Below are 24,151 nucleotides of genomic sequence, written 5' to 3'. Positions count from 1 at the left end.
TGCCGTTTAGTGCCAATATATTTTTGATATAATTGGCAGGTCTTGTTCGCCAACTATATTTGTTCGTAGAATTTCAAACATTTTTTGGTGGTTAACGTAGTCAAATGCTTTTCGATAATTTATAAAACATGCATATACATCTACAATTATGTCTGTGTCTGCATACTTGTGCTAACACGTTTATGGAAAACGAGCTACTCATGTTGCCAGTCTGTTTTGAAATCCAAATTCAGTGACAATCATCTGAAACTCAAGCTTCTTGTGAATTAGTTTATGGATGATTCTGAGAATCATTTTCAAGACATGAGATATGAAGCTAAATATTTGTTATTTATGTCACTGTTAGGAATTGGTTTTTTTGGTATTGCTACGATTGTTGATTTTATTAAGTCTGATGATATTTTACCTGTGTCCTATATCTTATTGAATAGGAATCAAATCTAGCCCTGGGTCTCTGCAATTAATTTAAGTACTTCGACATTGATATTGTCTAGACTGGTGGCTTTTGCCTTTTTCTAAGTATTTACTGCATAAATAACTTCCTCTTTGATTAATTCTGTACCTTCTTAATTTAATAATATCTGTGGATGGTAGATCATAAGGTCTATCGTCCTAAAAAAGTATTTGGATAAATTCATTGCATCTCGCCAGCTTGTCTTCTGTACATGTAATTATTTCGTTATTATTATTTCTTTATATAGTGTCTTGCCACTTTCTGTGTCTGCCTGTAATTTTTTTCACAGGTGCAAAGGTGTTGTATCTTTCTTGACTTTATTTTATTTCTTGGCATTTCGTTGGCATCCAGTTTTCTTTAGTTTCTCTGCACTTTTCTAATGAGTATATAGATTCGTTAGTATTCTATTTTGTTTGTTTTATGTTTTCATCTTAGAGTTATGAAAAAACTTATAAAACTTAACAAACAACAATTAGGAAACAAAAATTAAAAGCAGAAATGACTGACTTTGCCAATATTTATAACATTAAGGTTTAAGGTAGAAAAAACCCCACAATATCTTAATATATAACAGGAATATTTAATTATTAGTTCCTAGTTGGCTTCTTTACAGTTTAGAAGTCTAAAACATTACAAATTTAGATATTTATAAAATCACAAGAGTACAGGAAATCATATAAAGGCAAAAGTATATTTATAGATCGAAACAAATAACTGAATAAAAAAGACGACAGAAAGATATTAAAGAGGAACTAGTGAAATTTAAATGGAAATTTAAAAAAAGAAGTAGAAAAAATAATGATTGCCATGAGAACTAGAAAGATAAAAGAAGATTTTAAATAAGACTAAGAAATAGCAAGAAAAGAACTAAAGCGAAAACGGATAGAATAAATATAATATTGGAAGAAAAAAAGACGCAAGGATTAGTTTGCGGATAAGGAATGTGGTTGAAAAAATCCAACACTGGATGGTCTTAGGCATAAAAACATTTATAAAAAAGAGTGAAAACTAAAAAAAATTAACATAATTACACTGGATGGTCTTATTCATAAAAACATTTATAAAGAAGAGTGAAAACTAAAACAAAATTAACATAATTTTGTCGATTTTTAACAAAAAGTTTAAAAGAAAAACACTAAAATGGGACAATTAAAAAACGCTTAATTTGGACCAGAACTTTATCAGCATAATGCTAGAAGTATTTATTTTGGACTCCATATACCTAATTTGTTTGCAATAAGAAATCTCTTACATTTTATGTTCAAAATTATTCAAAAATATATAATGGTAAATATACTACACTTTTTAGTTGAAATAAATCAGTGAATCAAAATAAATCTTTGATGTAAAACATGTATTCAAACTTCAAGTCTTTTTACGGCAACACTTGAAAAAATATTAAATTTCAAAATGTAATATCGGCACTCTTACGAAATGCTCACAAAATTCCGAAGAAAAAATTATACCCTTACTGCGGTAGAGAAAAGGAATCTTATATAAGCTGTAGAGTTTAGGGATTTGTCAAGTAGATTGAAAACGACTTTGTAATCGAGAAAGAGACAATCTAAAGGGGATTTCTAACTCGAACGGTTCTAAAATTAGGTAAGTATTATTATTTCAGGAGTAATGATGAAAGAGAAAAAATATAAACTCAAATAACTTGCTATTGTGCGGATGATGCTGTTCGTGTATTATAATCAGGTAAAGGCAGACCGAACTTGAGTCATAAAAACATTTAATGAAGCCCTAGATAGAGGTATATAATAGTTTACACATATTATATATAAAAGAGGAAAAAATTTAATGTCATACATACGGATGAGAATGTTTCCGTATGAAGCGTCATCTTTAAGAACCAAAAAAGTTGTTTTTTAAGTGGTTTGGGGGTTTTGCCAACTTTAAAACACCCACAAACCATGTTTTTCACGGTTTTTAAGGGGTTTGGCGGGGGTAAACATATTTTTTTAACCTCGACACAACCTGAATCAATTTTAAAATAATTTTACTTTTTGTGTGATTAAAAAATAAGACTCACCGCAGTTTGTCTGTTTCTATAGACCATTAGGTTATGTGTTTTTCTTTATGTGCCGTCTTCTACCGAAGGTTGGCGACCATCAAACGATAGGTTTCTCTGTTTTGTGCCGCATGTATTATGTTCGCAGCTTCTGGTATTTGAAACCATTCTCTCAAGTTTCTCAGCCAGGATTTCTTCTTTCTGCCCAAACCTCTTCTACCTTCAATCTTGCCTTCCACGATAAGCTGTAGCAGACTGTACTTATCATTACGGAACACATGGCTCAGGTATGACGCTTTCCTCCTTTTAACAGTTGTTATGTTACCTTCCTTGTATACCGTAGGCCCTAGATATAGCAGACTACCCTGCTATACTCCCAAAGCCGCGACAGCAGTATAAAACGGGAGACTATTATATTATATATATAAAACTATCGTGTCTTCGTTTTAGCTCTTCTATCTCTTGACATTTTTCTTGTAACCATTTCTCTTTGGATTCTTTTATCTTTCTGCTGACAGTTCTGTCCAGTTCTTTATATTGTTCGGGATTATTCTTATTTTCCCTTCGTCTGTCCATAAGGTGTAATATTTCATCTGTCATCCATTCGTTCTTCTTCTTCCGCTCGTAGTCACCAATGACTTCTTTCGCACCGTTGCATATAGCGTCCCTTAAGTTGATCCAGTCTCTTTCAATATCATCAGTATTGGTTGTTAAATCAACATTACTATTAATGCTATTTGTAAGCTTAAGTTTTATCTTGGGATTTCTAAGTTGATGCATATCTAATGTTGAGTGTACATAACCTAAAAATACATTTATTTTTCGAAAAAAGCGTATAACTTTTTTTTCGAGGTGGATATGCAATTCTTCGCGGTCCATATTTTTTTATTTTGTGCCATCTTCAAAAATTCAAAACACTGTTTTTAAGAGAGCTTCTTTAGGGCGTGCGCATTTTAAAATTTTTTTAAATTAATTGCAACCTATTTAAAAACAAAAAAAAAACGAAAAAATTACCTTTCTGGGGTAGGATGAATAGGTGGCAGGCTTAAATTTTGTAGTTCTATTTTTTAATTACATAAAACGTAAAAAATGAAAAAATGATATAGGTTGTATATCGATCTCAAAAAATATTAACTAGTATTTTATTTTTATTTTACATTTTACTCTAGTAGGGAGTATTAGAAATCGTTTGTACGAAGGGAGTTCTGCTTAGATGAATTGGCATGACGTAGATGCAAATTATTAATCCTCATTCCAGTGCATTCGTCGTCTGCTTGTTTTGCAACGTTTAAAAAATACAGATTTGGGCCAAATCCCGAATTCGATTTCCAATTTATAAAATAAGATTAGTTCAAGAGTTGTCATTTCGATAGACGTAAGGAGTTTGCAGACAAAATGATAAAAAATGTTACGATTAAAACAATCCATATTTTTTAGGTATTGTTTTGCGATAGGGCCACTTTTTTAATTTATGAAGAACTGGTCACACACAGTATCCAGAAAAACTTAATGTATGGACTGGAATATTAGGCGACAAAATAAGTGGTTTTTTTTCATTGAGGGAAGCTTAAATATTTAGATTTATTGTAAAATAGTATTACACCTGAGTTGCCTTGGTTATTTTCAAATCCAAGTAAGTCAATTACATTTTAACATAGAAATTTAATTATTGGAAACCTTCAGACAATAACAATATCTCAAACGACAATATTTGGCTGCAACAAGATGGTGATCCTTTTCACTATGCGCAGGAGTCAATACCTAAATAATATGTTTCCCAGAAGAAGGATTGGCAGGCGTAATTTTATCGAATGGCCCCTGCGATCACTAGGCATGAATATTTTGACTATTTCCTGTGGAGTGAATTAAAAAACATCGTTTATAAAACAGAACCTGCCAATATTCAGGAATTAAAAGATATGATTACCACAAAAAATAGAACAATTGAAAAGTCATGAATGTTGCCAAATGCATTGGAAATTTTTAAAAATAGCATAGATTGGTGCATTCAGATAAACAGTAATCATTTTTAAAATACGTAGAAATCGTCTTTTCTGGTATTTTAAAATTCCTAACTTTTCTACTAATCAAATATTACACAATGATGAAAGTTTGATAGACGACTATATTATAGAAACTATGGAGGATATATACTCGGAAGGGGGTTTCAAAATAAACAAAACTCACCTATTCCTGAAGAAATGTTAGTCGAACAAGCTGCAAGATGGAACTACCAGGTGGTGAAAATATCCTGAATAAGCACAAAATGTTCGAAAACGCGCTGAAAATATTGTCACTCATTTACTTGGACCTCAGCGAGATTTAAGACATAAAAATAAAGCATTAGAAATATGAGAATAATTTTTTTCTCCAGAGATATTGAAAAGAATTGTTACTTACACCAACAAATTTATATAAATGCAAGCCTATGACATTTTGCAAAATCGTGTTTGTTTAGATCGACTGATTTATTAGAAATAAAAGCAATATTGGGACTTTTATATATTTCTGGTGCTAGTAAAGATAACCGGAGAAACGCTGAGGATTAGTTTAGACGATAAAGCTACCAGGCAAAAAAGTATGTTACCAAATTAGCTCCAATTAGGGAAATTTACGACGAGTTTGTATCCAATTTGTCCCAACATTACAATATGTTTCATAGATTCATCAAGATTGACGAAAAACTTAAAGTATTTTGAGGTACCTAAGTGAGCTTTCAAAATTTATATACCTAAAAAACCGAATCGCCACGGAATAAAAATATATGCCTTAGTGGATGCCAAAATATTTTATACTGCAAATTTGAAAGTGTACATAAAATATTTTATACTGCAAATTTGAAAGTGTACATAAGAAAACAGCCTGCCGCATCCTTACAACAGGATACTTCGAATTTGGCATTAGTGCCTCATCTTTGTTCACCTACCTTGGGATCAAATACTAATGTCACGCTTAACAACTTTTTTATCAGCTTCCCTATGACGAAAATACTAAGGTAACACCGTCTTTCTACAGTTGGGACATTACGTCCAAATAAACGTGACATACCTCCCCAAATTTTATGAGCAAGACCAGAAAAATCCATTCTGTTCACTTTTAGAGATAAGTGTACGCTCGTTTCGTATTCTCCAAAACGAAAAAGAAATGTCCTGTTAGTATCGACCATGCATTACCATGATGCTCTTGATGAGAAAACTGGCAAACCAGAAATAAACATGGACTACAACAAAACAAAAGAAGGTATTGACGTTGTTGACAAAATAAGCGAAGCCTAAAATTGCGCTCGTGCAACTCATCTTTGGCCAATGATAATTTTTTATAGTGTCATGAACATTGCTAGAGTAAATACTTACGTCATTTACACCTTAAATACTCAAATAAAAATCGATAGAAAAAAATTCTTCTATCGATTAATAACGAATAACCCACATATTCATCGACGAGCACAACAGCAAACTATTTTCAGGATAATACCTTTGCGTCTTTTTAAAATATGTGGAAAAGAAACTGAGAAAGTTGCTCCCTATGGAGCTACTCATGGGCGATGTAACTATTGCAGCACTAAAAAAAGTCGAAGAGTAAGATATCCTTGCACAAACTGTAAAAAATATTTATGTCTAGAGCATCTGATTAGATTAAATGGGCATTGTTATAATAATTATGATGCTCAAAATTTGGAATAATAATTTTAGTAATTTTTTGAGTTACATTTTTATACTTACGGATTCATAACAACAACTACAACTGCATTATCTAGTCGTTTAAAAGCAACCACTTTCACATCTTCGTCACACTGACTGGAATATATTCTGGCTGAATACCTGGGAACAAATTTCGAGAAATGTCCAAGAGCATAATACATGGGCTGTTTATAAAATTCTTGACCTGTTGCATTGACGATGATTGGGGAATCAACAAAGTTGTCGATGTACGTTGGTCCGCCCCTCAAGTCAAGAGCCATATTCCAATCGATCCAGCCGATAACCCATCGGTTGATCACCTTAAAATTTTCAATAATACACAATATTAATATGATTTGCATAGGTAGAACAATGGTTAGCTGTTTTACAATATATGTTTTATATTCATTATTAAAACAAAATTCATAAATTTCAAAACTACCAATATATTGCCTTTCCTCTCATATATATAAATTGTTTATAAACTAACAAGACCGTCTTTCCAATTAGATTCCAGTGATCCTTAAAAGCAAGTTTAAGACCGGATATGCTAAAACGGTCACTTAGTATATAGGTAAGAAAATGTTATTGAATACAACACACTAATGTAGCCTACGAGATTTAGCCAGAGAGGACTAGATAATTCCTGTAATAGTTGATTCTTAAGTAGACCACATATTATTCTTTTCTTCTTCTTATGATGCCCTATCCAATTAGTGGATGTTGGCGACAATTCTGGCAAACTTCTCTCGGTCTTGTGTGGCTAAATAGTGCATGCATCGAGGTTTGTCCAATCCCTTATGTTTGTAAGCCATGAGTATTTCTTTTTTCCGATGCCCCGTTTTCCTTCTACCTTCCCTTCCATAATAAGCTTTAAGAACTGGTACTTGGAATTTCAAAATATATGACCCAGATAAGCAGTTTTTCTTCTTTTTATAATTGGCAGCAATTCTCGTTCTCTGCCCATTCGATTTAATATTTCGACATTTGTTGTGTGATCTGTCCAAGGAATTTTAAGTAGTCTTCTAAATACCCACATTTCAAAGGCCTCCAATCTGTTCATCACATTGGCCTTTAAGGTCCAGGTTTCTACACCATATAGCAGTATGGAGTAAATGTAGCATTTTACAAAGCGATATCGAAGCGTTAAGTTAAGGCTGCTGTTGCTTAGCAAGGTTCTCATATTAGTAAATGCTATTCTGGCTTGCTTAATCCTGCTACGTATCTGTATGTCTGGATCTAGATCTTCAGTTATCCAACTACCGAGATATCTGAACTTGGGGACTTTTGGATGTTCTTATTTTTTACTCTTATATTTAATTGCATATTTCGTGTTCTGCTAACCACCATTATCTTTGTCTTGTCTATATTAATCTTCAGGCCCAGTCGTTCTCCTTCAGTGTTTATTCTATCTATTAGTCGTTGTAGCGCTTTTTGGCTATCAGCTACTATGGCTGTATCATCAGCATAGCGAAGATTACTAATAGTCTATCTGTTGATTTTGATTCCATTTTCAGTGTTACTTAAGGCTCTATCGAAAATCGTTTCAGAGTAAAAATTAAAAAGGAGGGATGAACACAACTCTATCATACACCTTTTTCGATTGAGAAATATGATGTAGATTTCAGTCCTACTCTCACAGGTGCCACTTGATTCATATAAAGGTTCTTTATGATTTTAAGATCATTCTCATCTATCGAACGTTCCTGGAGCAATCTTACTAATTCTCAATGACTAACACAATCGAACGCTTTCTGGTAATCTATAAAGCATAGGAAGGCATCTTTTTGCTGATCTCTGCATTTTTGAAGTAGGACAGTTAAGCAATAAATTGCTTCTCTTGTGCCACATCCTTGTCTGAAACCGAACTGTGTGGGGCTAATGTCTCTTTCACATCTGTTATACATTCTTATGTGAATTATCTTCAAGAAGAGTTTTAGGACCTGGCTCAATAAGCTGATCATTCGAAATTAGTCGCAACTATTAGCGTTTGGATTTTTTGGGATTGGTATAAAGGTTGATTGAAGCCAATCCTGTGGTATTTGACGGACCCTTTTCCCCATTTGCTCTGGTTGATTTCCCTTACAACTTCTGACTTTAATTTTTTATGGGAGAGTTCACTTTTATATTCACTTTCAGAATTTCTTCTAGTGTTGTCTGAGTATAGTTGCTGTGTGTAGCTTCCCCAATGTTGAAGTAGATCCTTGGGATCAGTAATTAATTTATTGCCCTTTACAATACTGTTAAAACTGCAGGGTTTTGTATGACCTGCCACTTCTTTAACGAGTTTATGTAAGTTAAAGTGGTCATGTTTTTCTTCCAATTCCTCCATTTCTGCACACCTGTCTTCTAGCAGCCACTGCTCTTTAGCTTTGCGACACTCTTTTCGTATTTGTTGGTTAATCTGCTGATGTTTGGTTCGGTCTTTGTTTTTAAATGATCTGCGGTCGTCAATCATTGATAATATTTCGTCAGTCATCCAATTCTTCTTTTTGTACTTTTGGGAAGCGATCAGAGACTAGGTGGTGGTTACGATAGCTTTTTTAATACAATTCTATTTGTCTTCTATACTGGCCGGTTGTTTAGATCTTGCCGTGATATCCGCTATTGCCTCATTTAATTTTTCTGTGACTTTTAGTTTAACGTTAGGTTGTTTAAAGCTGTTTATATCAATTTTCTTTATGAATTTTCTTTTAATTTTCTTAAGCTTAATTTTCAATTTTTCTACTACGGGATTGTGATCAGATCCGATATCTGTTCCAGGGTACATTTTTACTCCTTGCAATCCATTTCTGTATCTCTGATTAATCAATAACAAATCAATTTGATTTCTTACGATGTTGTCATGCGTATGTCGTGGAGACTGGCAGATGTAGAGTCTCCGAGGTGGCAGTTTGTACCAGGTATTCGCAATGACTAATTTTTCTTCTTGACAGAACTGGATTAGCATATTACCTCTCTCGTTTCGATCTCCTAAGCCAAAGTCACCCACGAAATCTTTAACACGTCCTTGCCCTACCTTCGCATTGAAATCTCCCATGATTATAAGTGTCTGGTTCTTCTTGATCTCTCCTTAACTCCTTAATCTCTCTGTACAATTGTTTCACTTCATTTTTAGGCTTGTCTGAGGTTAGTGTATAGATTTGTATAATGTTAAGGTCAACAGGATCGGCTTTGACTTGTAGTAGTGCTGCCCTATCTGAGTATGCCATGAAGTTCCTTATTGATTTGTTTGAGGCTATGTTAACTAGAAATTGCAACTCCGTTATAATGATGGGGTAGGTTATTTCCTGAGTAATATAGTGTCGCTTTTTCTTTAGTACATTTTCCACTGTTAGGCCTTCTGATTTCGCTAAGTCATATGATGTCTAGATCGCATCGTTTCATTTCTTGTATTATGTTGTCTAGTTTATCGGCGGTGAAAAGACTTTTAACGTTACAAGTACCCAGTTGTAGCTTTGGGGTTTTTTCCACTTTCGGGTGGTGCCTAGCATTGTTTTTCTTCGCGGAGATTCTTAGCACCTCTTGGCCACTTAAGGCCTGCCATGGACTAGGGGCCGTTGCCTTCAATGTCTTTTCCATCCTTGTCTTTCTTGGGATATCATTGGGGACCTTTAATACGGTGGTTTCCCATTGCCTTCCGTATTCTTATGCCGTTGACATCCTTTGTTCATCTGCCTTTTGGAGACAGTTTCCCACCCTAAAGACAAAAGAGTGCTCATCTCACGTATGCTCATCCACCCTATATCCAGAGACCGTTGGCAAGGTGAGTGGAATCGCTTATACCGGCGATCGTTCGGTCAAAATTGACTTTATACTAGCCCTAAAATCTGGGGTCGCTACTTCCGCCATTCTCGTCGTACCGAAGGTATCCTTCTCCGCCGTGATTGCCGTTGTGGTCTTTATCCGTAACCCTGGACAAGGAACCCTAAACAGGTACTAGTTCCTTGGGTCAGAAACCACCTGGAATCTGTGGAGGGATTCATTTTCCCTGATAGGACTGTCCAAGGTAATCCAAGGAGTTCCTACCCACTACCCATATTACTCTTTTACATACTTATTTTTATAAGCCCGCTATTTAGTGAAAATGGTCATCATTCTGTCTCCGGCTTCTGTACGCAGTGTAGCTATTCTTCAATAATTTTAAAGTGTTTGTTTGTCCTTTTGTAGTATAGTGTGTTGTACAATTATATGTTTATAACATTTTATTCTTGTCGGATAGGCCGCAATTGACGAAATGCCCCTGAAGATGATCTAGGGATCGAAAGTACTTGGGCAAGATTAAATTAAACTGTGCTCGATATATGTCTTTTATTTGATCAAAGTTCATTTATTAGAGCATTCAACCTTATATTTATTTAAATTAAATTCATTTGAAATGTGGATGTACCGCCGAATGCTAAGAATAAGCTGGACCAGCAGAACTTCGAATGAAGAAGTACTGAGAGCAATGAACACACGCCCTCATCTGGTCAATACTATTAAAATTAGAAAGACGTCATATCTAGGACACATAATGCGCCATAGGGAATTTGAGCAGCTCCAAGTAATATTAGAAGGCAAGATTGAAGGTAAAAGGGGCATAGGACGAAAGAAACAATCTTGGCTACGAAACATCAGAGATTAGACCCACACAAAAGGAAATGAATTGATTCATCAAGCCCAGAACAGAGAGAAATTTGCCATATTGATCGCCAACCTCAACAGAGGAGGCACTTAGGAGGAGGAGGATAACTTCATCTAAAATGCACAAGACCTAGTATGTATGTAATTTTTAACACAAACAGTGAATATTTTAAACAATTTTATTATCTCTTACTCTGACTAGAATTACTAGAATTTTAAGGAATTATAGTATTACAATATCAAAACAGTCTACAAAAATTCTTCATACACTCGTATTTGCTCAAATTTCTTTTTGTGCTTTCACGTTAAAAATATCTCGATCAATTTATATTGCCCACCTAACCCAACTTGGAAACTCAAATAAAAAATACATTAAGCTATCCTATCAGGCCATATCTTATTTAATAATAACTGAGGTAAATTGGTGTAAATCTCAGGTAAATCTGAGTTTGAAATTAAATAGAACTTGAGCCTCTACAACTCCATTTTTGGCTGCCAATATAGTCATATTACGAAGGTCAATTTCGGATGAATTTTTAACGTAACACGATTGACTTAATTGTTATTCCAAATTTTAACAATCACGGGAAAATGTCGTCAGTAACTTATAATTGCTAAATTTCTTTAAAATATTATTCTGTTTGTCTTTGGAATTTTAATTTTCCTTTAAAATTTTTACTATATCTACCTCAAATTTGGCTATAAAAAAATAAATAAAGTAAATTTAAAAGTTTCTTTGCTAATTAAAAATAAATTAGTTGTATTTCTGATTTACTGTATTTAGCCGTGACATTTAGTTTTTATCCAATTAAAACTTCTTATATTACGTATAAACTTGAAATACAACAAGAATAAAACTGACATTTTCTTTGAAAGTTCAATTTCTGTGGAAATTTTTATGATAACAGAGCACATCTAAATCTTGCTTGAATGCGGAGATTTTATCAAAAGAGTTTACTAACCTGAATTATATTATTTGCATAAGCTTCTCCCCTCTCCCACGAACCAAGCAACACATTAAACTCCTCTTCGACACCTAAAATCAATAATATATTACACATCTACAGTACGAGTCTAAAGTCTCAATTATTTTCTAAACTATAAAACATAAATGAATAAGTTTTTGGATAAATATAGACAAAATAGCAAGCGGATGATATTTTGTAAACATATTTTAAATGGGATCGTATAGCAAGACATATGTGATTTGAAGATTCATATATCATTCGGTATGTTTCTAGATTTTTGTACAATCTGTTGTGCTGTTTTAATAAGACGACTGTTTAATATTTATTGGCGATTAGGTCAAATAAAAATACTGACTAATCTTAATAAAAACGTAGTTCTCAGCTTTTAAGTAAAACACAATTATTGTTTTTAATGTTCTACATACTAAATTCATTTTATGTATTATTAACATGCGTCAATAAATAACTACAATATCTATTACACTGGAGGAGACAAAACTGATCATCGATACGAAGTAGCTTTCACCATAAGCAACACTATTAGAAAATCAGTGCTAGGTGTGATTCAAATCTCAGAAAGAATAATAATGCTAAAAATTCAACACACACACACGCAGTGATCAACCCTGCCCCTAGGAACATGTGTATACCAATCTAAGAATGGGATCCACATGTCCGAAGATCAAACCGGTCACACTTCGCTAGTCGAAGTGGTACCTATCTGACCCCCAGGTTTTTCCTCCACCCCTCCTCATCGTGTGACTTACGTAAGGAGGCTTATGATCTGAAAGTTACTTAAGGTGTCCTGGGTAATGGAACACCCTCTGTTTTTAATGACTGTGGTTATGCCACCTAACTGTAGGGGTAGCCACATCTAGGCTTTTCTCCCTATTTACATTACTGACTCTATTGAAGTTACTCTATCATGACTTCGGGACTTGAGTCCCTAAAACAAAAGAAAAAAGCGTGTGTTCCGACCATAGAGCCCCCAGCCTTGGCTGACGACTCTATGTTCGGAAAAGAGTGTGTGCTCGGTCACTCGGCTGCCGATTTGGCAAAATAAATTTTGTTCTCCTCGCCGGCCGAGCACCCGAGCAGGGTCCGTCCACTGAGCCCTTGTATGCCGCACAAGACCTCAGTGCTCGGATTTCGCGAGAATATCAGTATTCAAGCACGGAACTGTAATATTAATATGATCCAAGTCTATGCTCCCACAGCTGATAAGTCCGAAGATGAGATCAAAAAGTTTTATTCAGAAATGCACAATACAATCAAGTTAACAAAACCTAGAGATATTACTTACATCTTAGGAGACTGTAATGCAAAAATTAAAGTAGGTACAGTTGAAAATATAGTTGGATAGTTCGGGTTAGGAACTAGAAACGAAAGAGGAGAAAGGCTCATAGAATTCTGCCAAGAAAAGAATATGGTAATTGCCAATACTTGATTTTATCTTTCAAAGAGAAGACTATATACATGGACGTCTCCTTCACATACTGAAAACCACATCGTCAGAAACCAGATAGACTTTATACTCGTAAATAGCAGATATAAAAACTCTATAACCTCAGATAAAACTTATCCTGGAGCAGATGTTAACTCAGACCACAATCCGTTAGTTGCTGACGTAAAAATAAAATTAAAAATAATTGAAATTAGAAAATAGCAACCAAAAATTAATGTAAAAAATGCTAAAACACGAAGAAATAAAAAAACGAATTAAAAAATACTGTGAATGTTAATATGCAAAAAACACTAACTGACAACAAACAAATTATGGACGTAAATAAAAAGTGGTATAATATAAAAAACACATTACTGACACTAGCACATAAGAAAGTTTGATACAACATAGGTCAGAGGCTAAAAAACAGTGGATGGCAGAAGAAATACTATTACATATGGAAGAAAGAAGGAAATATAAAGGAAAATATCTACAGAAGTATGAAGAAATACAACGAATAATTAAGGAAATAATCAAAACAGCTAATCAAATCTATTTAATGAAACAATGTAAAGAGATAGAAGAACTAGAGCAAGCAAGGACACATAAAAGACAAAAAAAGAGAATATTAATAGATTAACCAGAGAAATTAAGATGATGGGAGGAGTACGTTACAGTACAGAAAATACAAGAATTAGATCCTTTAGAGAGACAGAAGATTACGATAGATGAAATCAAATATGCTATCAAAAACTCTAAAGACAATAAGGGAGCTGGATTAGATGAAATACCAGTAGAACTGTTAAAACTGGTGGAAGAGGATAACTTGGAAGTACTCACAGATTTATTCAACACGATGACACGGAATAATACCACAACAGTGGCTGAAGTCAGAATTTATAACCTTTCCTAAAAAACAAGCAGCAAAAGACTGCTCTAATTATCGAACACTGAACTTCATAAGTATATATATATATCGGTTTCAAAACGTCTTGCGTCGTTGTCCGATGCCTAATTTCCACGAATTTCTATCATTCCATTGTTCTTCGGTCAAGTCTCGGGAGCTCATTGCCTTTGTTATTCCCTCCTTCCATGTTCTTTTTGGTCTTCCTCGTTTCTTACGATTTGGTGGTATCCATTTCATGGCGATTTTCGGTAGTCTTGTTTCTGGCATTCTTTGAACATGGCCATACCATATAAGTTGTTTCCTTTCTATGTCTGTTGCCAGTGATCCATCTACCCCCATCCTATTTCTTATTTCATCGTTTCTAATTCTGTCTGCTCTAGATATTCGAAGTGATCGTCTAAATACATCCATTTCTGTTGCTTCGAGTTTTCTTTTATTGCTTTCTGTTAGTCTCCATGTCTCTGTACCATAGGTTAAGCTGGTTTTTATGAGAGATTCATAAATATTGTATTTTCGTCTTTTACCAATTTCTGAGCTCCAAAGAACTCCGTTAAGGCATCCAATTGTTCTACGGGCCTGGGTTATTCGTTTTCTAATTTCCCTATTGTCTGTGCCTGTGGTGTCGAAATCAATTCCTAGGTAGGTATATTCAGTGCAGAATGCAATTTCGGTTGTGTCCATCTGAATGTTGGATAGTTCTGCGCCTATTGGGAGATATTTTGTTTTTTGTGTATTGAGTTCTAAACCCCACTTCTTGTATTCTTCCTGTAGTTTTCTGGCCATATATGTCAGGTCTTCTTTATCGTTGGCTATAAGGACTTGATCGTCTGCAAACTGTAGGGTATATAGGCAAGTTTCTCCCAGATCAATGCCCATTCCTCTACACTTTCTTTTCCACTGATACAGTGCTTTCGCCACGTAGATTTTAAACAATGTGGGGGATATGCAACACCCCTGCCGGAGTCCCTTGTTTACAGGAAATTTTTTTGAAAGTCTATTTCCAATTTTTATTCCCGACGTTGATCCTTCATAAAGCTGTTTAAGGGCGTTAATTACTGTGTGGTTAATGTTTGTTTCCTGCAAAACTTTCCATAGCTTTTTAGCGGGTACAGTATCATAGGCCTTCTGAAGGTCTATAAACATAAGGTGGGTTTCTTGATTGGTACTTGATCTTTTTTCTATTATTTGTTTCAAAACAAACACATTATCGGTGCAGCTCCTTCCCGCTCTAAAGCCAGATTGTTCCTCTTCTTCTTGTTCCTTATATTCTTGTTCGATAATGTCTCGAAGTATCCTTCCATATAGGCGACTTAAGGTACTGGTTACTGATATACCTCGATAGTTTGAGCAGTCCAGTTTACTTCCCTTCTTATGTATAGATGATATGAAGGATACTTTCCACTCATGCGGGACTGGTGCACCGTTTAGATATTGGTTTATACACCAGGTTAATCGTTCAAACAGTTTGTTAGTACCGCATTTGATTAGTTCTGCTGGAATTCCCTCCGGACCTGCAGCTCGACCATTTTTTAGTAGTTGTATCGTTTTTATGACTTCATAAGTCATACTTTAAATAGCTTATCTAGCGAGATGCAGTTCGGGTTCCGAAATGGAATGGGTACTCGAGACGGACTATTTGCTATCACCATATTGATTCAGCGATGTCGGGATGTAAACCTTGATCTACACTTGTGCTTTGTTGACTATGAAAAAGCTTTCGATAAAGTAAGACATGAAAAACTAATATCAATATTTATGAACAAGCGCATTGACAGTAAAATTATAAATATAGTGCAAACATTATATAGGAACTTAAGTGATATAGTTCTAATTGATGGGCAATACTCAGAAGAAATGACGATCTGTAGAGGAGTTAGACAGTGCCCCATCCCTAAGGACATTGGCGATCATCATGGCCCATTTGACTCTATCTGCAGCCGTTCTGAAAAGTTATATTGACGTTTTCGCACTCCATTGTCTCAGATTCTTCAGCCAGAGCGCTCTTCTTCTCCCCGGTGCTCTTTTGCCTTCCACCTTCCTTTGTATGACGCGTCAATTCGTATTCCTCGTATTTCTTAAAATCGGTATACGTAAAAAAATGTATTTTCTCGGCTTTCAATGAAGCAATTTTTATCATTTTTATTTCAATATAACTTGAATACAGCCTCTAAAAAACATATAACCAAATGCCTAAGATGCTTTAGTTTTGTTATAAATAACGAACCCTAGACGCCATGAGCACTAAAACCCATAAACAGGAACAAACCTACGACTTTATATATTGATTTTAGCAAAAAAAAAAAAAGAAGGAAAGCAAAATTGTATAAACTATAATTCTCTTCATTTTTGCTTACCTACATTTATGTCGTTAAGTCAATAATTAACGAGATAATTCGGTAATTATTATTTCTCCGCCCCTAATTTTTTTCCTTACTAGGAAAATATCGAACTCATGAAAAAAATTCTGAAAAAAAATTGTAAGAAATCGCATTTACAATAATTTCAGTGCTTGCCATTTTTGTTGGAAAGTGGAAAATATACAGTAGAGATATTGATCAAAAACTATCCTCCTTTAAAATCAAGATGACTTCTAACGCAACGGCGGAATTCATTCGCGATTTTAAATTTACACTACTATGACCTATTGCCTATTTTATTGTATGAGACCAGCTCATAAATTTACTTATATAGGGAAACTGAGTGTGAGCCTCTTACGAAATATTCGGTGTAAAAAATTTTAACAATATCTTTGACTTATTGTGAAAAATTAAATAAGTCCGAGAAACCTATTGACCAGCTGGGTACTAAATTCTTGGAATTTGTAGAAGAAAGACTTAGTTAACAACACTTGGCCCATTTCTAGAACAATCAACTTGATATTTTTCGTCAATTCATAATTACGGATAAGACAAAAAACTACGGAGTAGATTAATTTAAGCTGTTTAACTGTAAAGCAATCGAAGTAGTTTAGGAGAAATATGGCATTAATTTTTTAATAGATTTAAATAAATTACTTTTAATTTAATATTACTTTCCAGCAATATAAATAATGGTCAAATAATAACAGCTGAATATTATAGTAACTTTGTACCCACCGATTCACAAGTCTGGTAAAAAAATAGCTGGACCAGGAAAAAAAACCAAAAAAACAGAACCAAAGAGAAAATAGTTTACCGCCATAATACTCGTAAAGAACTGCGATATAGTAAAGGATACATTTGTCGAACTAAAGAATGAACGTTAGAAAAATCCATCCTATTTACCAAATCTGCAGTCCCCAGTCTTTTATCTGTTTCCAAACTTTAATAAATGACTGGGTGGAAATCGTTTTTCATCAAATAAAGAATTCACTGCAGCTGTAGATGAGTATTTTAAAGAAGTTCTCGAGAATCACGCATTTATATATGGAACGGATAAATTCGGGAATCTCTCTGAAACAAGCGTATTGAACTTAATGGAAGTATACCGAAAAATAAAATAGGTTTTTGAACCATAAATTTGAATCACGAATGTGTTGCTTGTGTGAGTCCATTTCAAAATTTCATAAATTTGAAATTTGTTGTAATTTATATTTAAAATAAATATAAGGCAAACAATAAAAAAGTTCTTTCGTGGAATTTCTCATAGTTTTGTTCCTTGATACAGGGTGAAAAAAATGGTTAATAAAACCCAGGAATTATAAATGTAACCAAAATAAAAGTATGCCGTACAACACTGAACTTATTCGGGTATAAAAATTCGTAAAAATGCGTTTTTGAGTTTTAACCACATAACACCTGCTGGTTTGCTAATTAACAATAGGTAAGTACAAATATATCTTTACAGATTTTCACAACAGTTCTCGACTATGCTTTTAAAAGACTCAATTGGCACAAGACCGGAATAATCATCTAAGGAAAAACGTAACAACCTTCAACTTGCCGACGATATTGTCCTCATTGCTGATGATTTATACAAAGCCTAAGTAAAGCTTAATGAACTTTGACAGGCACCCAAAGAATTGAGATTATAGTCAGAAGCACAACCAAAAAAAAAACAATATAGGATTGGCTGAAATGGATAAAACACAACCACTAGTACGAACAAATGATCTCAAACATTCGAAGGCTTTTATATAGAATACAAAATACTAATATGTTTTGTACCCACTTATAACAAAGAAATGAATTGAAAGAAAAGTATTTTAAAAGTGTGTAAAGTATTCAATTAAATAAACAATGTTACAATGTTTAGCTTACGTCAAAATTTAAAAAGGGCCATTACGAAAGAGGGATTCCATTGGTCAAAAAATAACAAATTTTCTTTTCAAAACTTAAAAAAATTCGAAAGTTTCCAAAAAAAAACCAACAAAAAGACATTAAATTAAAAGAATCCACAAAAACATATTTAAAATTTTCTTTTAAGTAAAACTCTTTTTTGATGTCTGTATTTTGATTTTGTTGGATTTATTCCGCCGAACCGTTAATAAAAAAATGTATATATTTACTTATTTGTTATACGTGATAACATATAGAATAAAAATAAACCATACGTACCAAGGCAAGCTTCAGTATAGAGCATATACTTCTCTGGATATTCCTCATTTATTTCATTTAACATATAGGCATTTGTCTCGTTGTCAAAATACCAGTGTATTGCAATACCGTCAATAAATTCCCTGTTTTCTGGTTCTGCCATAATCTATAAATGTATTATAATTAGTCATTTATTGCAAATTATTAACTAACTTTTTTTATTCTTTTTTGAGTACTTATTATTTAATTGCTAATTTTGTTTAATGTGCATACACAGTTAATCCATCGAAAAGGGGACACTTAAATTAGTTCTCATGTTTTCTTATAACATATGATAACTTAAATGATATGTGATTTATTTAAAAATATATTTTATCTGTTTATTTTATTTTTTAGTATAGTTATGATAACGTAATCCAATAAACTTTCCCAAGAAACAATCATGATAATGGTTGATAAATACAATGGCCCTGAGTACGGAGCAGAAGTGCTAAGTATTTCCCCAAATATGTAGAAGCATGAATATATTTTCTGTTAAAAGAAAAATAACTACATAGAATGTAAGAGGCATGTACGAACCAGGAAAGGTTCACAGCACCATAAAAGAAATGAAGCGCTTAAATATCAGTATACTTGGAATATATAAAATGAGCTGGCCAAGGTCTGGTAAAGGATAAACTGTAGACGATTACATCCTCAGACAGGACAATAATGCTACAAATACAAACAAAAAAAAAATAAATGTGAATATATTACAAGCATATAAATCCACACAAGACTACGAAGAAGAAGAAATGAAAAAATTCTATGATAATTTCGAAAAAGGAGAACAGGAAGATATCATAAGAATATAATGGTCTGGGAGTACGAACTAAAAGAGGAAATATGTTGGCATCTTTTTGCGTAGAAAAGCAACTAGTAATAACGAACATAATTTTTAGATGCAACTGAAAGTGTGGTTTGTAACAGATCACGACATTCTGGTAGGAAAAATAAGAATAAGATTGAAAAGAGTTACAAGAAGTAATAAGTAAACAGTTACCATTGATAGAGAAAAGATGTCAAATAATGTCGTAAAACGAGAAATAACCAATGTATTAGAGCAACTAATAAAATTAACATAAAGTAAAGATGAAAGTACTTTGGAAAACTGGATAAGAAATAAAGATATAATAAAAACCGTTAAGGAAACAAAATTAAGTGCAGCAAAAATAAGAAAAACACAAGGGTGGATGACAGAAGGAATACTGGGACTCATGGACTAAAGAAGATAAATGAGAAATAAAGATAAATCGAATACAAGAGGATCTACGAAATAATCAGGCAAAAGATAAGACATGCGAAAATAATATTTTAGTAGTAAAGAATGTAATGAAATTGAACACTATAAAAAGAAACACGAGACATTTCATTTGTACAAGAAATTAAAAGAGATGACCGGAATCAAATGGAAACAACTATCCCAATGTTTAGAAGACAAAAACGAACAAAAAATATTAGATATCAATGAACAATTAAAAGAATGAAAAAACTACATTTCTGAATTATTTTAAGATGAAATAGTAGAACACTGTACACCGATTGCTATAACAGGTTCATCTATAACAGAAAGTGGTGTTACACGGGCAATACCAACGGCAAAAAGTAAAAAAACACTTGGACCCGATGAAGTAAATGTTGAAATACTAAAGTTTTTGCGAAACAATGGAATTAAAGTACTGTGTGGTCTCTTTAGAGAATTTATGACACTAAGATCTTACCAACTGATTGGTTTAAGTCAACATTTGTCATCAACATTCATAATGCAAAGACATGTAGTGATTATCGGACAATAAGTCTGATTTGAAGGGAGTCACGTTTTGAAGATCTTCCTGCGAGTAATACATGGCAGAATATACACGATATTATAGGAGATAACTAGCAATTTCAATCCAAGGAGTACTCAAGCCACTACTTAATTCGGGTTAAGGCCTATTGTGTACCGGTATTTTAAGATTAATTTTTTATAATTTAGATCACTAGGTATGGTATACTACAAAATCTAAGATCTCAGAAAAAACTTTATGTACAAATATAATTTATTAGTTTAAAAAATAAGCAGTTATTCAAAATTGTAAACATTATAAATTGATATAATGTATACTAGAAAAGGCAGTTTTTCATATTAAAACGATTTCTCTTACCTCACGAACCGCATGTGTCAAAAATGGTCTAACATCATCAATGGCTAGAATGTTTATGTCGCTATACTGTGAATTTCTTAGTGTGGGTCCCAGGTAATTTTTAATCCATATTGACTACAAAAGAATTTATGTGTTTATAGAGACAAAAGTGATCAAGAACAAAAAAAAAAATAATAATTTAGTAATAGTTGAAATATACATTTATCTATAAAGTGGGTGACTATATGCTGACTTTTACAAAAATCCAAATAGCCAGTATGAGTTGATCAATTTTAATAATATATACATAAAATTTTTATTCAATAAAAAAGACCTCGCTATAAATTTAGTAATTCTTAGATACATGTTTAAAATTAAATGATTTGGGATATTAGGTTTTTTTGTTAATTAGAATATTTTAGATTTACATTGCTTTATCAAATTAAAAAGTGATCGATCGACTTTTTCTAGAAAGATATAGTAAAAGTCATAGAATAATAAAGTACAATTGATGCTCTGAAATTTTCTTCTCACAAATTTTTCAAAAATTCGGATAAAGAAATAGCAAAAGCTACTTTCAATAAAATTATGGATTTCTTTCAATATTGTGTAGCTAGAATCTTATGATCTATTTTCGTTTATCAAGATCGAAAAATCATTTCTTTACAAACACATTAACACGCTAATGCAGCGTTTCTTAACCTGTGGGGTGCCATAACTCTATTTATTAACTAATTTACTATTTAATTATAATAATAATGATCGAATATAAAATGTAAAAATAATAATGGTCAAAAAATGCAACAGTTTGTATACGGTTATTTATTTGGATTAAAAGTATTTCTTTTTAAGGCTTATCTAAAAATATATATGTAATTAAGTTTTTACCTCGCTATCTTTTCTTTGACTAAACTTTTTTTTTCGTAGTTTATTTTTAATTTTTATAGACCGCTGTTGGATATCGGGAAATTTCACGAAGAGTTAAAACTAATCCATCAATGGTGTTAAAAGTTTAGAGGAGATGGTCCAATGATGAGACTTATCTGCATCGTGGAGGGTCTAGTATTCCAAGGCCGTGATTTGATCCATCTTAGACTTTTTGCTCTCAGAAATAGACGGGACAGTGTAATTACTTGGTATGGGACTGAGAGTTCACCGTCCGCTTTTGGTGTTACCTTTGACACCACAGCATAAGGCTCGACACTTAGAATGGTACAGAACTCGGCACAACTGGAATGTCTAATGGAATTTTGTTGGCTTCAGTGATGAATCTAGGTTTTGTTTAGGTTGGCGCCTTAGGGTAAGACATTTTTGAGGTAAGAAACAAAACATAGACTTGGCTATTAAACGTCATACAGCAAGACAACGAAGCATTATAGTATGGGGTTCTGACAGCTCGACGATATATTGGTCAAGTACTGCAACCAGTTCTATATCCCTACATTAAACCATTTTAAATGCGATCTTTCAACAGGAAAACGTAAGACCTCATATTGCCCGTGGATCCATGACGTTGATAGAAAAATTTAATCTAGAGACATTAAAGTGGCCATCAAGATCAGCTGATTTGTCACCCATCGAACATGTGTGGGATATGGTAGATCGAAACCTTAATCGATTACCACGCTTTCCAGCAAACTAAGAAAACCTGTGGTAAGTCATAAGAAGAATCTGAATGAGTATTCTACAATATGATTTAGGCCACTTAATTCGATCAATGTCCCATAGAGTAACTGAGTGTATAGAAAATCAAGAAGAATCCATTCCTTGATTTTCTATACACAAAAATGTACATATATTAGAAGAGACTTCTTGTATCTGATATATAAGTTTATTTTTTCATTCTTTTTTCACATAATTTGTTTAAATTTTTACAATCTGACCACAATTCTTTAGTGGGCGTGTATAGAACCAAGTTAAAGAAAACACGCTGACAAACTGTAAAAAAACGTGACATGAGAGAAATGAAATGTAGTAAAGTAAAAGAAATAGTCAGCAAAACAATAAATAGAAAATTTGAAGAAATCGATAATACAACGGAAAGCACAGAAGAGAAGATAGAATCCCTTAATAAAACGATAGACCACATTAAAGACAATTTTACGAAGAACGAAGAAGGTAAGAATAAGACATGGATAACGACAGAGATTGTGCAGCTGATGGAAGAAAGAAGGAAAAACAAGAACAATGACTCTATGTATAAAACATTACAACGAGATATACAGAAAAATATCAGAGAAGCCAAACAAAGAGAACTGGAGAAAAAATGCCAAGAAATCGAAATTTTACAAAGTAAATACGACGACTTCAACGTGCATAAAAAGGTAAGAGAAATTACAGGCAAATGTAAAAACAGAAGAGTAAGTAAACTTGTTATGACAACGGAGAGATAATCGTGGACAAAGAGAGTATTGATAATACCTGGAAAAATTACATACAAAATTTATTTTTTTATACCTACGAAAACAGGACCACCTATACTAATGGCAGAAATAAAAGCAGCCGTAATATCACTAAAAGAAGAGAGAGCTCCAGGACCAGATGGAGTACATTCTCAATTTCTTAAACTTCTTGATGGTGAATCTTTATGAATGCTATCTAAAATCTTCAATAATATCCATGACATGGGCAATATTCCAAAAGATTGTCTAATTTCAGAATTTATTACGTTACCAAAGAAACAGGGAGCGAAAACGTGCGGAGAATATAGGCTAATAAGTCTAATGAACCATACACTAAAATTTTTTCTTATAATTATACATCGCAGAATATACAAGCTATGCTAAGAGAGAATACAAGACACACAGTTTGGATTCATAAAAGGCGTAGGTACGAGAGATGCACTGTTTAGTCTACAGGTAATATTCCAAAGATGCAGAGATATGACTTGCGATATCTACACCTGCTTTTTAGATTACCAAAAAGCATTTAACACAGTTCAACAACGAAAAATCATGGATGTTCTAACAAAAGCCCAAATAGATGATAAAGACTGGCGTATAATACAAAATTATACTGGAACCAATCAGCCACAATAAGATCAAATCTTGGAGATGAACCGACGGAAGCAATCCAGATTTTGCGAGGCGTTAGACAAGGATGTATACTTTCACCTATATTATTTAACCTGTATTCAGAGGAAATATTTAGTGAAGCCTTGGAAAATTACAAACATGGGATCCTTTTAAATGGAGAACGCCTAAACAACATCCGCTATGTAGACGACACCGTTATTTTTGCAGACAGTTTAAACAGTTTACAGCAACTAATAAACAAAATAAATGAAGTAAGTGAAAGATTTGGACTACAAGTAAACATATTAAAAACTAAATTTATGGTCATCAGCAAAAATAAAATTAGAGACGTCCAACTGCTTATCAAG

At 33.3% G+C, this 24,151-nt stretch overlaps 1 protein-coding gene across 1 annotated transcript in view; it reads right to left on the bottom strand.

The window, feature by feature from the left end:
• Positions 1 to 24,151, bottom strand: part of LOC140432438 (putative glucosylceramidase 3) — a 74,720-nt gene that overhangs the window by 4,709 nt on the left and 45,860 nt on the right. Inside the window, exons 6-9 of the mRNA XM_072520342.1 lie at positions 20,791 to 20,904; positions 18,629 to 18,773; positions 11,737 to 11,810; positions 6,191 to 6,468 (exon numbers count right to left, since the gene is read on the bottom strand). Of these exons, the coding sequence (XP_072376443.1) occupies positions 6,191 to 6,468; positions 11,737 to 11,810; positions 18,629 to 18,773; positions 20,791 to 20,904 (611 nt within the window). The remainder of the gene's footprint in view (positions 1 to 6,190; positions 6,469 to 11,736; positions 11,811 to 18,628; positions 18,774 to 20,790; positions 20,905 to 24,151) is intronic.

The sequence above is a fragment of the Diabrotica undecimpunctata genome, chromosome 1 (assembly GCF_040954645.1).
Source record: "Diabrotica undecimpunctata isolate CICGRU chromosome 1, icDiaUnde3, whole genome shotgun sequence".
Lineage (NCBI taxonomy): Eukaryota > Metazoa > Arthropoda > Insecta > Coleoptera > Chrysomelidae > Diabrotica > Diabrotica undecimpunctata.
This window is presented reverse-complemented; position numbering and strand designations above follow the sequence as displayed.